Source organism: Aplysia californica, unplaced genomic scaffold, assembly GCF_000002075.1.
Source record: "Aplysia californica isolate F4 #8 unplaced genomic scaffold, AplCal3.0 scaffold00044, whole genome shotgun sequence".
Lineage (NCBI taxonomy): Eukaryota > Metazoa > Mollusca > Gastropoda > Aplysiida > Aplysiidae > Aplysia > Aplysia californica.
The window spans coordinates 1,007,114-1,024,007 of NW_004797314.1; the positions used below are offsets into that span (position 1 = coordinate 1,007,114).

Here is a 16,894-nt window from a genome sequence, read left to right on the forward strand (position 1 = left end):
TGTGTGTGTGTGAATGTGAGTGTGTGAGTGTGTGTAGGTATATGTGTGTGTATACGTGTGTGTGTGAATGATTGAGTGTGTGTGTGTGAGTGTGTGTGTGTGAGTGTGTGTGTGTGTTTGAGAGTGAGTGTGTGCGTGTGTGTATACATGTGTGTATACGTGTGTGTGTGTGTGCGTGTGTGTGTGTGTGTGTGTTTGTTGTGTATGAGAGAGAGAGAGAGAGAGAGAGAGAGAGACAGACAGACAGAACGACATATAGACAGACAGACAGACGGAAAAAGAGAGATGGAGAAAGAACGAGACAAAGGGTGAAAGCCAAAAATGAAAAAACAAATAGGAAACAAATAAGAAGAAAGAAAGAAATAAATAAAGATCAACGGAGAGGGAAAACACATTCTTTCACACACACACACACACACACACACACACACACACACACACACACACACACACACACACAAACAGCGACGCGCCACAAAGACAATAACGCACCCAGACACACACATGCATACACATACCCATCATTTAACATACATTCTCTTTCCTACGCAAACACACACACGCATGCGCGCACACTCGCATGCATTCACACACGCACACTCTCACACACACACACATACACACACACACACGCACTCACACATACTCACACAAACGAACACCCACAAGCAAAATCACACACATGCGCGCGCGCACAAACACACTCACAATCACACGTATACACGTTACCTGCCCGAAACTGTCCAAGATGATTTCAGTGTTTTATGATAATAATATGTCGGTCAACAAAATGCAATTAGCGCGGCCACATCATCTTATCACTTATTATGCAGTATTAACATATGTGAGGCAGCGTGGTGGAATCAGGCTCTCGTCAATTTTTGGGCATATTGAGTTATTGGTAACCTCTTAAAGTTTGTTCATTCGTCTTGCTTTCAATAAAAAGATTACCCATCCATCTTCAATAGAAGTGGGGATATTTTGGATTGAAGGAGGTGGGGGTCACCTGGTTTAAGAGGTAAAACTAGCAAGAAAATGGCTGCCAAAGCTTGGTAAATTCTAAAGCTGGAGAGTCCATGGGAACTGTAAATTTATATTTTTGCGCCTTTAATCATTGTTTTTCTGTGAAATCCTCAAATGAATGTGTTTGTAAATAATATGGACATAAAAGGTGTTGAGCCAAAAAACAAAAATTTGATAAAAATTGCTAAGCATGGAGAAAACTGCTGTTTTCTTTAATTTCATTATTTTGACGAGAGCCTGATTTCACGACACTGCCTCACATATGAGAAGTACATGCCGCATTAACTGTTTTGTTTTGGGTACACTGTTTGTGGACTTTGCTAAATTTTCGCTTTGTTGTTTGTGTGTGCACTTGAGTTTCTTAGTTACGCCAGAATGTTGGAGTTTCTCTGTGCTTGAGTTTTCCTTCATTCATTACTGGTGATCGATTTTCACAGAAGGCTTCTACAAATAATCACGCTGCAGGTGGTTGCTAGTCGCTACGGAGTGGTCTTCTTCATCTACTTCTTTTGGTTATTGCATTCTGTTGTTATCTGGTTGGGTTTTTCCCCCTGTAAAATGACTGCTGGTTTGGCCGTTGACTGCCACTCAACAGATACCGTAGAAATAGACAGATGGGAAGGTAACTTTTTTTTTGCAGGAGCAGCAGCAGCAAGAAAGACGAAAACGTTTAAACAGCAGGATCTTAAATATTTCCATCATTTTGCATTATGTAACCCATTCATGTGTGTAATATGATTTACGCAGGTTTAATCTTGCAGGTCATAGTAAACGGTACGTTTCGTGTACTTTCCAAGGAAGAGTTTCAGCTTTGAAAAGGACACCTCCCTCTCTTTAACCCTGAGAAGATTGGTATTGTAAAAAACACTATGGGAAGGGGGAAACTGTTTCTCTATCTATCTATCTATCTATCTATCTATCTATCTATCTATCTATCTATCTATCTAGATCGTCCTCTCAGTTTGACTTACTCTTCTTTCCACAAACACGTCTTATACACGTAAAACCTTGGGTGTGTTATAGCAGTCATAATATAGTTTATTGTCAAGAAACGTAGTTAAATTACCTTTCCCTTGGGTTTTTTTGTTTTGTTTTTGTTTACTAAATTAGCTTTTCCTTTTTTTTTTAAAATCACCTTTTTAAAAACAAAGGCAAACCGAAGGAAAAGAAGGCCAAGAAGGAGCTCACAATCCCGAAGAAGGAGGAAAAGAAAAAGAAGGGCAAAAAGGGCAAGAAGGGGAAGAAGAAGGAAGAGGAGGAGCCAGCGCCCCCAGCCCCTGCACCAGTAGAAGAGGCGCCACCCCCTCCACCCCCGCCCCCTGCAGCCCCAGAGAAGGAACTGACGCCGAGACCTGTGTCTTCAGAGCACAAGGTAATAATTAATAATAAATATGAGGCAGCGTGGTGAAATCAGGCGCTCGGCTAAATAATGAAAGTAAAGAAACTGACACTTTCCGCTCATTTGGCAGCTTTTTATCTAAGTTTTTGTTTTTTGGCTTAACACCTTCTATGTCAATTTAAGAATCCATTTCTGTATAAATTAAATTGAAAAACGTTGATTAAAGGCATAAAAGAATGTAAATTGTCAGTTTTCACGGACTCTGAGGCTTTGTAAGTGACCTAACTTTAGTAGCCATTTTCTCACTAATTTTACTTCTGAAACCAGGCGCCCCCGGCGCCCACTTCCTTCAATCGCGAATATCTTGATTTCTATTCAAGATAAATTGAATTTTTTTTCATTGAAAGCAAGGCAAATGAACAGCATTTAAGATGATACCAAAGAACTCCATATGTCCAAAGATCGACGAGCACCTGATTTCACTGCATTGGGACACAAATAGCATTTGTGAAGAGCATGTCCACACTTGAAAGGAAGCTCGATGCGCTTTACATTATATTATTACCCCAGCAGACCATAGGACACTCAGGAACATTCTCAGCTTCCCGGGAAGCATGCAGAGCTCAAACACTAACAAACTGACAAGATCTTTCACTGTCTATAGATGGGTACCCATTCCCAACTGGGTGAAGTGGGGAAAATTTGTGTAACGTGCCTTTCCCAAGGACACAACGTTGGGCCCGCGGCTCGAACCCCGGAACCCGCAACTTCACGATTACGAGTCCGGTAGCCTAACCTCTAGATAGTACTTGTAGTTGGGTTGCTGTTGTTTTTTGGTTTGTTTTGTTTTGTTTTGTAAGTGTTTTACGGCGCTTGCAACTGTGTAAGGTCTCATATGAATGCACGAGACACACTGAGTGTTAAATTTTCAGTGGAAATAGTTTTGAATTTTGCCCCGGTCGCGACCGAAGCCCACTCTTATTGATTTTAGGAGTCAATGTGATACTTTTAATCAGATCCCACGGATAGGTAATATTATGCTTGCATGATACTTCTGTGTGGATGGATCCCAGGTGAATGTAATACAGGGGGAATATTATGACATTTTCAGTGTTGTTTTTATCTTATCATGGCATATGAAAAATATCTTTGCGATAAGAGTGATAATATAATCTATGTCATCACTATGTTATGCACAAATCTGCTTTTGAGATGTCAACGATACCTAATTTATTTAAGATCATCGTGTCATTTCCTGATTTTCGTTTTCACAACCATTTTATTTCCTCCCAGCCCTCGTCACCAGACGAAAGAACAGAGGATGAGTCCGACTACGAGATTGTTCGTGAACAGTCCAGTCCGGAACTGGATCACGGGCCTAAGACGAGACTGAATCTTCCTTCCCCTCCACCTGATGAAGAGGAAGATAAGAGTGATGGAGAGAATGTGAGTTTGATGTGTTTGTCTCTGATTAGAAGAGCAGTTGCTTTTAAATGAGAAATCAACGAAATGACAATATCAACCACCTTCAAAGAAAAGAACAGACTGTGATCATCCGCTAGCGAACAGAACATAATATGCAACTCAATTTCCACTAGAACAGAATAAAAACCAGAACTTCTCCCAGATATGACCATTGCGTGACTATTCATAAAAGACTGTGGATTATGAACTGTTCCGCTGCACAGCCGTTAATGACATCAGAACTACACTTCTTCCTCTGAGACCTAACATTGACAACACACTCTACAGAACAGAACATTACAGCAACTGTAGCAAACCTGCACTTATTACTGTATTATGGCATTAGTCTAAAGGGCTAGAGAGCCCAGCTTTGGGAAGATCAATAACAACAACAACAACAGCAATAACAACAACAACAACAACAACAACAACTAAGGAAAAGTCTCACAGGCTTTGAATTACTGACGTTCAACAGGCTCAAGAAGGAGGTAGTCATCTGTAAGTTGAGCCTGATCAGTTTTATTTTGTTGTTTCCGTATACTTCTCTGTGTCGTAGGTTGCTGTGTCGTGTTGTCTCTCCACAAATGGGGATTCTGGGCACATTTTGTGCTGTATTTGTTGTTTTGTGTGTTGCTGTCATGGTTTCTAAATACATTTACATTTGTTTTTTTATTTTTTTTTATTTTCTAGTGATTCGGATTCTTGTAGCGTCAGAAGTGTATTGTTATTAGAAAATATACTTTAAGAATTCTGATTAAATTCCTTTCTCTTCACTTGTTTAAATATTTTTATATGAAGAAAAAAATGAAATGCCTGTTCAAAAAAAGGTACATTCTCATCATTGTTCTCAACTGTGTTAATTTTAAAAGTATGTCAGTGGAAATGATCATAGACCATTACAATTTGATTCATTGCAAAGTATGTCAGTGGAAATGATCATAGACCATTACAATTTGATTAATTGCAAAGTATGTCAGTGGAAATGATCATAGACCATTACAATTTGATTAATTGCAAAGTATGTTAATGGAAATGACCATAGACCATTACAATTTGATTCATTGCAAAGTATGTCAGTGGAAATGATCATAGACCATTACAATTTGATTCATTGCAAAGTATGTCAGTGGAAATGATCATAGACCATTACAATTTAATTCATTGCAAAGAGCATAAAGCCAATTTTTGAGCTTCTATACAAAAGTACAAACAATTCTAGTGGTAATGATGATGACTCATCATCATCATTATCCTCATCTTCATCATCATAATCATCATCATCAAAATCATCATCATCATCATCATCATCATCATCATCATCATTGTCGTTCATCGTTGGTGTCACCACTGATGTGACTGTCATCACCGTCGGTATACATAATTGTTTTTGTTAATATTATTCTTATTTTTATTCTTATTTTCATTCTTGTTTAATATTATTATTTTAGAAATTATTATGATTATGACTAGTATTAATTATTTATCATCATTATTCATATCATCATTATTATTGTATGTATTGTTTTTATTATTATTATTATTATTATTATTATTATTATTATTATTATTATTATTATTATTATTATCATTATTATTGTTGTTATTATTATTATTGTTTTTATTATTATTATTATTATTATTATTGTTCTTATTATTATATTTATTCCAGCATTTATATATATGACTATTACTATTGGTGTTACTATGAGTATTGCTATTATTATTGTTATTACTCCAACTCCTTCTAACTTCTGTTCTTTCCTATTCTTTGTTTAGGAGGACGAGGAAGGGGAAGACATGAACTTGAAGTCAATATCAAACAGAGAGGCCAGAGCTGCTAAACGGGCGGCTGCAGCTGCCAAACGCAGGGAAGAGGTTGAGAGACGGAGGAGGGAAAAAGAGGAGCAAGCGAAGAGGGAAAAAGAGGAGGTGGAAAGACAAGTTGCTCTGCAGAGGGAAATGGAGGAGGAGCGGCGGAGAAGAGAAGAAGAGAGAAGGTAGGGAGAGTTTTCTTATTATAGGCCTTGATTGCAGAATTGCTTGATCATCAAATTTGAAGTTCATGTCTTAAGGGAGTGAGAACTATTTGTGATTATGACTATATATATATATATATATACACACGCGCACGCACAAACATATACACACACACAGACGCACAAGCACACGCACACGCACACCACAATTATGCACACACACACACATATATGCTCACACACACACACACACACACACAAACACACATACACAAGCTCACACACACACACACACACACACACACACACACACACACACACACACTCACACACACACACACACACACACACACACATACACACACACACACATAGGCGCACACACACAATATATATATATATATATTATATATATATGTATATGTAATGTATTACATGTGTTTACTGCTCGGGTCATTCATTTCCCCTTAGTTTGGTGTTTATTTTGTGCCTATAGGTTACACATGAGCAGAGTATAAGAAAGTTTGTGATGCTAAACACTTGGGATGACAAAAATGGCTGCTTACAAAGAAGGAATAGCTATCCATATTCTAAAAGTTAATAAATCACTATGTAATTTGGTTTCAAGGATCTTGCTATGAATGTATGAGAATCACAACATCCTAGCGACTGTGCAGGGCCTGCTTTTATGTAATGACTACCACATTAAGAAGACAGGGAGGTTTAATATCATTATATGAAAATACGAATCGCCAGCCAGCTGTTTAGGTGTGTTAGGTTTCAGTTGCATGTGCTCCAGAACTAGATCTATAATTTTGACAAAATTGGGAAACTAATTTTTTTTTTTTATAAGGGAGGAAACGATACATGAAGTAGGTATAGTTGTGAAAAGAACAATTTTTTTTCTTCTCTTTCGATTGTGCTTTCTGGTCTTAGAACGTTAATTGAACAGCTTACTGACAAAATGTAGTATTGGCATGATCAAAAAGAGAAATATATGAGGAACCATATCCATGTTCAAGGGTAATAGCTTCATCATTTTTCTTTAATAATAACATTGGTGAGTGAGAAAACTGTTTTGTTGGCAATCATGCTAGTGAACTATTTGGCCCCCCTCCCTCATCCCTAAAAAAACCCTGTCACAAGTTAATTTTGCTTTAGAAAAGATGTTAAAAGTTAAAGCAATCATTTTTTCATCTACACCGCTTACTGAAAAACATGTTTCCTTCAGAATGCGCAAAGAACAACAAAGAGAACAAGAAGAACGGGAACGCCGTGAACAGGAAGAGACAGAGAAGAGGAAGAGGCTGGACGCAGACAGAGAAAGGAAAGCGAAAGAAGAGTACCAGAGGAAGTTGGAAGAAGTGAAGAGGAAACAACACGAGGAAGAGTTGAGAAAGCATGGTAAGTTTAAACAAGTCAGATTTTGATCCCGTTTTTATTTTATTTTATTTTTTAATGTTTTACGTTCAGCGTGCAACGTATTTAAGTTTTATCTCTTTTTTCTTTACCTGTTGTTGCTTAATTAGTTTCTTATGTTTGATAAAATTCTGATATCACTTATTTGTAGGTTAATTGGCCAAGAGTGAAGATGATGAGTAATGTAAGGGGCAGTGTTTATTTTTGTTACTATTTCCTGTTGTTATCTTTACCTACCTGATAAACATGTGGAAAAAGTGGGGTTGTTTCTTTGTAAGAGATAGGATCATGGAAACCATTTCAAGTCAGACTCAAGACAGTGGGTGGTTGGCGGGTACTCTTGTGTAGTTTGCTCCTTCTTTCCAACTAAAAAAAATCTATCGTCTTTATCTCCCCTCCTTCATTTTTGTGTTTGTTACTCTCTGCTCTTGTAACACATTTATTCTTCGGCACTTATATGACCTTATTGTGTTGCAAGTGCCTTAAAACTCTTACTAAAACTAAAGACTCAAGACTGAATGGTATCTATTTTTGGTTCTGTGCATTGAAAATGTCCTGGATGTATAAGGCCTCATGTAAATATTGGTTACTGTTTATGTTCTCAGAACTGATGCTGCAACGACAGAGGGAAGAGGAAGAGAGGAGACTGGCAGAAGAGGAGATGCTCTCACAGATGGCAGAGCAAGAGCGTTTGGAATATGAGAGAAAGAAGAAAGAAGAAGAGGAGGAAAGAAAGAGAAAGGAACTGGAAGACAAGTAAGGGGACTTGAAAAGCAATCATATTTGGAGTGGAAGTAGTTCTATATAATAGATTGACCCTCTCCGCTGTGGCATATTTCATGTCTTATTCAGAGTGACTGGGTGTTGACCGGGTGTTTCACACCCGTTCGCTCTGATATAAGAGAAATATCGACATAAGTCTCAAACCTAGTCGGTGGGCAGATTACATTCGTAGACCCTAGATGAATAAAATTTTGTATTGTGGATGGTGAGTTGTATTTAGAATACTAACAAGCTTTCATTTAATGAAATTGGAGCGATTGCCCTTCAATTGTTTTGAGTAGAGGACTACGAGAAAAATGACTACTGACTCTGATCAGGAAATATGATAACCACCTGAACAGGTTTATGACTTGGACAAATACTTTTTCTTCTGATACTAGATCTAATGTTTCTTCAAAGCAAACTGTTAATGCTATGGACAATAACAAAGAAACTGTAACATGTGAATCGATTCTGAGAGCCTCAAGCTCCATCTAAAAACATCCTTCCCTTCTGAAATTCAACAAAACACAATACGGTAGCAATGCAACTTTGTCTAAAAATTTATTGCATATTTGAAAAATCCGCACTGTGCTTGATATGTGCGTGAAATGTGTTGAAATTTGATCCACAAATAAGCAAAACAGCCCTCCTCCATAAAAAAGTATGATCCCAAAAGAAGCACAAAGTATTTACTGTATAAAAATATGACCTAAAAAGTACTCCATGGATACAAAATATTGAAGCACAGGGAGGGTTAAAGCCAGGTTTTTGAATAGCTAGCTATTGGAGGAGAACAGCAACATTATGTAAAAGCGTCGAGAGTGACTACTTTTCCAATTATGAATTCCTCAACTCAAAATGATACACTCTTTACAAAATGCCATTCATTGATTGTTTCAGGGCCCGCCTTCTTTGTATGAAAAGAGATTGTGCACCTATAAATGTTCTCTAAAATAAAAAAGCAAACTAAAAAATCGGACATTTTTAGGGGTTTATTTCTCCTTATTATTCTCGCGAGCACACTGCTTGAAAATTATAGACTGTGTATACCACTCCTGTCATAAATAATTATTCATGTTTTCCCAGGCTCCGTCGTGCGGAGGAGGCGAGGAAGGCCATGGAAGAGGCCCAGCGGTTGGCAGAAGAGATGGCTCGCAAACAAGCAGAACTGGAAGCCAGACTCAAATTCAACCGTGCCCTGCAGGAGGAGGCAAATGGGCTTTCACACTCACAAGAAATCAATCGTGCCTTTGTTTACTCATACTTTGACCTGCTCAAGTGGTTGGGGCTTGACATTCCAGAATTTGAGCTGGCAAAATTGGCAGACTATTAATTGTCAGCATATCTTTTTTTTCTCTATGTAATTGTTATGACTTAAAATATACGACTTCAAAATGAATAATCTAAGGGAATACAATGATAGTCAAACTTTTTTATAATCAAATGGTAGAGAAATGTTTGTTTTTAGAGACAGCAAGCTCAGAGTTTATAAGCTAGTTAAAGGATTACTCTGAAATTGCTGTTGTGACCTTGAGCATTATGCTAAGTGTCCTGGTACATATGAACTAGCATCATAATACATAATCTATAACCAACATCTGAAGCATTTCTCAGAACATTCCAGATATTACCATGCTTTGAACTTTCGGCCAGTGAATTTGTTTAAGATGTTATGAATGATTGTTTTGTATTTTGTTTTTTCATTCTTGTGTCAATTGAGTGACTTTCATTTTTTAAAAGTGAAATATTGTTTGAAATAAACAGAAAGAAAAGCTATTTAAAGTCTATTATTGTGTACTTTGCTTGAGCTGTTGAAGGAAAAGACATGATAACTCTCCTGTTACTGTTTATTGATAAGCACAGGATCTGATTTAAAATGATAAACCATCAGCAGCAATAGTTCTAAGCTGATAATGAAAGAAATCTTGCTTCCTAGCATTGTTTTTGCCTTAATATGTAGCTTGAAAGTCAAAGGAAATATGAGTATGTTCTCGCAAAGTCTGTGATCAATTGTATATTAGAATGAATTTATGCTGGAGCTACCAACAGGGTACTATAGTTCTGTACATTTGTTCTGTGAAGAACAGATGATTTTTTGTTTTGTTTTTTAATCCAATTCTTTGTTACTACAAGTGGAGCTGTGATCTCCTCTATTTTCTGGATGTTCCCACTTTTTCATCACGTATGATGTTAATGTGATACTCTGATTGAGGAATACTGGAGAATTTTTTTAATGAATGTAAAACCAGATTTTGTCTGAAAAGTTCTGTGATAATTCTTTCGGTGATCCTTTTATCTTTGCATGATTCATGTGTCAAAATCTTTTTGTGCAGATTACCTTTTAGAGCTATGGTCATGGACATATATTTTGATATCGGTTTACTTAGTCTTGAGACATTCTAGATCTAAAATGTAATGCTTTTTTCCTACTGACTTAATCAACACTGCTTTTGTGAGATGCCATTAATTTTGCAAAGAGAAGGATTTGAGGAACAGTAGTCGTTCCTTCGCTGACCTTACTTCGGCTTTTGTCAAAAGAATTGTTCAGAATCTGATTAAACCCGTGTGAAGAATTTCTTCTTTTTCTATTCCTTGTTAGTTAAGTGGAAAATATCTGATGGGCACTTCAAGAGCATTTGCTTGAGTTTATTTTATTGTGCTTTTATTAACTTTTATCCTGTTTGAAGTTTTCAAAATGGAATTCAAATATGAGCAGAAATTGAAGGATACATGGAAAAAAATCATCCACTTGTTTTTTCCCCTCTTTTAACTGATCTAATAATTTTTATACCTTCTGAGGTGTTGATTTTGTTTCCATTTGCACTTTTTCGATAATAGAACAAAGAAGTTATCATTTTCAGCTTTTTATACTTAAAATAATTGCCATATTTTGCCCACCTTGAGATGAAAAGCACTTTGGAGTGTGTCATAACTTCTGCACAAAATCTGTGCCTGTGTGGTATTCAGCCCATCAACAATAGTTGCACATTCTATTCCAATTCTTCCCTTCAGGTAATGACTGAAAATAAAAAATAACAACCCCAAATCGTTAATTAAATTATGGTGCAAGTACCGTCTAGAATTGATAAACTTTTGGTCCTGTTTGGCTCTGTCTTGAATTACTTTTGTGAAATACATTAGTACCCAATCATTGCTTTTTGCTCTGCCAAATTTATTACCACTTATTTTTAAGTATTAAAGATTTCTTGACAAAATGATGTTTTTTGTGTTGTTTTTTTTTACATTGTTTTTCTCTAGTTTTTATATTTCGACCATACTCTTGCATTTCTGAGCTCGAATAGGCTTCAATTGATGGATACACTCTTTGCTCATACTTTCACACACATTCTCATAACATCTTACTCTCTCGATCATGCACCCTCTTTCATAAAAGGCATTCATTTTCCCAAGCACATTTTCATACTATCGAGCACACACCGTAACACTAAGATACGATAAGATAATAAATATTAATTGTTCAGATGCTGGCACTTTGGTTTGGTATTTCAGCACACACACACACACACACACACACACACACACACACACACACACACACACACACACACACACACACACACACACACACACACACACACACACGCAGCATGCTCACACGTACTCCTGAGCTCGTGTCCATATACACGCTCACTCTCACATATCCTCTCTACCACACACATCTATATACCTACACATTATATTATATTATAATAGTATTTGTTAAACTTTTGAAATATTGAACAGATTTTTCTTGGTGATGTCTGGACTGTGGATTTAAACGGAATTTTTTGCAAACTTGAATACTACCTCACAAAAAAATTCATAATAAATCTTCTAATTTGTTCAGGAAAAATTCAACAGATGAATTTGTAGATGTAATGTTTGTTAACATATGTGCAAAAACAATTTATTTCTATACAAAAATAAGTGCGGTATTCATTACGTAAGACATGTCAATAAAATCCATTTTGACCGCCGTAGCAATGGAAACAAAACTTTTTTCTCAAATTTGATAGCGGATTTTAAGAATCCGTAAAATTTGACCCGTTTATAAGCGAGATAGCCTTCACGTGTAGCCCCGCCCCTTAAATTGCAGGCAAAGGTCACCAACGTTTTTTTAAAGGTGGGACGGATAACTGAGAGAATGCCAAATGTGAGCCAACTATTTTGTTCTATACAATACACTGAATACATTAAAATAATGAAGGCCAACTTATTAATTATTAATATGTCAATGTACAACATGTAATACATGCAGAACAATATTTATAACCTACATGATAATATACTTATTATAATGATATAAGTCGTGGAATCATTGTGTGTGATCGACAGTTGGCGGTGGGAAATGTGTTAAATAAAAGAGATTTGACATTTCAGGAGCGTGATACATTAGCTTGACTTTTCGAGTCTACAGCAGCACGTAATTTACACTGTACAGTTACATAAAATAATTTATTTATTTTGGTGGCAAATTCTTGAGCACTCTACAAACAAATCTACTTGGTTATCACCCTCCTTTTTTCCAAACTTCTCCGTATGGAGGCATGTCATTGTCAGTGTGTACACCAAACTGACCTCGCGGGCCTTAGTGTGGTGATCCGTACGGTGGTCTAAAGAATAGGTTTTGAAGCCGTGTCATGGGCAGGCACTCTAGAAATACACAGAAATGCACATAACAGTGCTATTGAGATGCTATACCCTTATCAGGAGGCAGAAATACACTTAACAGTGCTTATTGAGATCTTGTTATAATCTTAGAAGCACCGCACCGGACGTTCTCTTTGTCAGAAGCTCTAGGAATGTCGCTTATTGTCGGAAGTGTTGTGGCGTTTCAAGGTATCCACCTCTACGTTAAAGCTCTGAAACATGGTGTTATTATGACCTTGAAGTACAGTTTCAAGATTAGCTCAGCACAATTTTGTTCGAGCTTTCTTGAGTGAAGAAATCTCCTGGGAAGCCATCGATTTTTTACGTTACCGACGCCTTGTTCGAATTTCACCCCCACACCATTAACGCTTCTTGAATATCAAATATATGCAAAATACCTATAATTATTCTTCAAGCAACGTCTGGTAAATTGATCATTACGGTGTCTTCCCTACGGATGATATAATCTGCTTAATTGTTAAATCCACTCTTCTGTAACAAGGTCTTTGTCACAGGAAAGCATTCCATCATGGGGATTGTGCCTACAGGTTTTAGTAGTCATCCTTCCTCGCCTTCTCAGCTTTCACCCTTGGAATACCACGGAGACCGGTGATCGTTTTGGTATATCAATTAATACATGTATTGTAAAATAACTGGAGTAGCCTGTTTTCGAATGTGTTTTATTTATCGCACGGTTATGCTGGGACAGAAATGCACAATATTTCCCTGTCGAGTACCACTTTTCAGATCGTACAAATTAATATAGTAGTAGTAGTAGATTTATATCGAGTAGTTCGATCCTATGAAAATTTATTTGATGGTAAGACGACATGATTTCAACGATGTGAGCCTTTATCGAGCATCATTCACCATATCTTTGAATTTAAAAAAGTTATTGCATCACATCCGAGTTACTTTAAAATGTTTGTATTTTTTTTGGGCGTATATTACAAGCCAGGCAAAATCAACAGAAGGCTGCAGAAACGAACAGCTAAAACATGACAAGAACACGAAATCAGCTTGTACAAGTACAAGGACCTGGCTTTCCATATTTGAGGGTAACTTTCACGCATCATCTGAATTTAAAAAAATATTCTACCGGTACCGCATTCAGAACGAAACCAATACGTGCTGAAGGATCGCGCTATACACTATAGGGTAATTAATCTGACATCATACTACATGTAGTAGCCTCACACTTCTAGGCGTTTATTACCTCTGTGGAAGAGACCTCTAGAAAAGAAACGACGCCATCTTTAAATAATAAAAATATACGATGAGTCGTTATCCTATGAACAATCTTCCTTTCAGCTAAAAAAAAAAATATCATAGTTAATGACCGAGTTGAGTATAATTCCAGTTTCATATTGTAGAATCTCTAATTTTAGCGACTAGAATTTAACGTTTTCAGAGTGATTTATATGGAACGAGAAAAATGGAGTCAGTACAAAATCACGCCAAGTTTGCGAGGTACCGGTACTGAGGTAAAGCATGTGGCATGTGGAGTGAAGTGTTCACTAAGCTTAGCCGTGAATGCCAGATGTATCGTTATTTAAGAGAAGTTAACGGTTGCGCAGGCAGAAAGGGGATAGGGATACGCAAAACAGTTCTTACACCTTTTTAAGACTGGTGAATGACTATAATATAAAATATATAGAGCGATCCAAAATACCTGTTTTTTTCGTTTTAGTAGAAGTTTTACGGCGCTCGCAACTGCATAAGGTCATAATAATATGAGCGCCAAGGGGTGGGTGTCAACAGAGAAGTCCTTACAGGGAATCAGACTTACTCTGCTCGCCCTTCTAGCTTCAACAGCACAGTCTGCTTCGACTATCAAGGCACCCCGGAAATAGCGGGTTACAAGAGCGTAACAAACATACAAAAGAAGTAGAGGAAAATGACGATAGTACGGATTAAGAAAGACACAGCAGCAGCTCCCTGTTGCAGTTCAGGCACAGTTATGAGCATGACATTGATGAATCAGCCCATTTACAATTACAAATACTGTGCCTAAGAACTCAAGATGTTAATGTCCCCCCTTTGGGAATGGCCTAGAGACATTTCAGTCAGTCTCAAAACACATGAGCGGTTAAGACAAAAACAATATGTCGAAAGTAATAACAGCATTTTTTGAAGAGTTTGGACACTTTAAAAAATTTCTGGTTTAAAAAGAAAACAAACCAATCAATATTTCCAGTGGTCTTTTGGGAGAAGGTGTGTGTGGCATAATAAGAAACGGGTTGGCAGGTCAAATTTTACTCATGGGCTAACACTTGAACACTTTTGCCGAAGGAATCCCCGTAATAACCAAAGGTGCCGGTATTCCATTTTTGTGGCATATTCTAGCATTCTATGTCAGGCAAGGGGTCCATTTCAAGGTCTTGCCATCCTATCTTTATAGGAGTAAGGAGCCTTTAAACTGCCACGAGAACTTGTTCCACTGCTTCTTTTACTTTTCAGGACGCTTAAAAAAGATACATTCTTTCTTTTCATAAAAAGAACTCTCTCAGACAAGCAAACTTTTCCAGACTACCAAAACTTCCAATCATCATTCTTAAGGGGGGTGGGGGTGGGGTGGGGAGGGCTACTTTATAGACCTATCTCGGTAACTATGACCTTTCAGATAAAGCCTTATAACAAGGAGGTATAACAGGAAAACATCTCTCATATAAAATGTAACTTTAATTTCTTTGATAAAATCTACGGTTACCATGGTAAAGTCGGCCGTATTGAAAATAAACAACTTTCATACAAGTAAAAAGGATTTTTTTAAATTTATACATTTTGTACATTGATAAATATATTCAATGCAAAATTTTGTTCAGTTTGGCTCTTTGATATCTTGAATAGAAAAAAAGTTAGAGATGGATAACTGACCTACCCGATTCATGCCTCAGAATTCGATTACATAATCATCCATGCTACTCATTAATGAATCCCCCGATTTGCTTTTCCGCCTCTAAAAAGTTAGGTTATGGTGAGAATAACAAGCCCGGAAAATATCATTGGAATCAAATTTTAAAAAATAGTAAATGGGAAAAACTATCAAAAATTGAAGTTTTGAGAAAAAACGCACACCGATATTTTGTTACATAATAGGTAAAATAAAAGTTCAAGGACAGAAAATCTGAAAGATATTAAATGCAACATAAAGAGTAATCATTTTTTAGATTTACAAGTTTAGTGGTTGAAGTACAGGGTGATATAGAAAAAAACAACAAAAAACAACAACAACAACCACTGTACAACTTTTTTTTCTAAATATTTCGCACAAAATTTGTACTAGAATGTTGTAATTTGGAGCAGATATAATTCATTCAAAAAGAATTTGTTTGACATAAAATTCACAAAGAAGAAATTTATGTTTGGAAACGGAAATGGCTTTTATAAAAACCACTTATAAATGCAAAATGCACTAATTTAAACGATTTTGTAAGGAAAATCATGAAATGATTGGTTTGTTTTTTCCTTTCCTTTCAAAAATTTAATCTTTCCATCCCTGTATCCTTTAAACAATTTTTTTTCCTATTGAGCTAAAAATATGTTTTAAAATTCAGACTTCCGAGAACCAATTGTTTAGATGTCTTCCTTTGGACTCGACATATTTTAACGCGTCGTTCGTTATGTTCAGTGTTGGCAAAACAAAAAGATCCACTCAAACTCAAAGCCACACACATTGTACAATTTACAATATGGAGCTGTTTCTCTAAAGACAATGGAGGAGGGGGGGATGAGGTTGCCCAAATAAACAGAATCTGTGGAGTTGATAAAACCTGAAAGGTGAATATTATGGGCTTTGCCAAGGAACCAAATGTCATAGAGGCATCAATGTTCATGCTTTTCAAGGCGATCAAGGAATCATGAACACATTGCTATCCTCCGATAGCTTCGCGAACGGAAAAATGGTTCAGTCATAGATGAAGATCTACCTTGAGAATGCTGACCGTTGAGATGAAGGAAAGTCATCGCTGCTGACATTGTCTACGGACAGACGACTCATGGTGTTTATCTACTGAATTCTGCAGCCTGGTGACGTTAAAAAGGGTGCAAACAGTGTGTGTTTGACATGAAGTGATCGCTTTTGTCTGGGAATGCTTCATTCTGAGTCTCTATAGGTCCTAACTGACGGACGATTCCCACCCTTGATATCAAAGAAGACCATATGGACACTTTTACATCATTTCCGTACCTTGTGCGAAACTTACGAAATGAGTTTGTGGTGAGGAAATGTTCAATACAAAAAGCTCTCTGCTCTTTA

At 36.9% G+C, this 16,894-nt stretch overlaps 1 protein-coding gene across 1 annotated transcript in view; it reads left to right on the plus strand.

Moving 5' to 3' along the window:
• The window catches only part of LOC101864511 (titin homolog), a gene marked incomplete in the record, with an annotated part of 108,366 nt that extends 97,165 nt beyond the window's left edge, over window positions 1-11,201 (plus strand). The window contains 6 exon segments of the mRNA XM_035968182.1: window positions 2,175-2,395; window positions 3,656-3,808; window positions 5,603-5,823; window positions 7,034-7,206; window positions 7,827-7,977; window positions 9,073-11,201. Of these exon segments, the coding sequence (XP_035824075.1) occupies window positions 2,175-2,395; window positions 3,656-3,808; window positions 5,603-5,823; window positions 7,034-7,206; window positions 7,827-7,977; window positions 9,073-9,319 (1,166 nt within the window).
• Window positions 11,202-16,894: the final 5,693 nt, after the last annotated feature.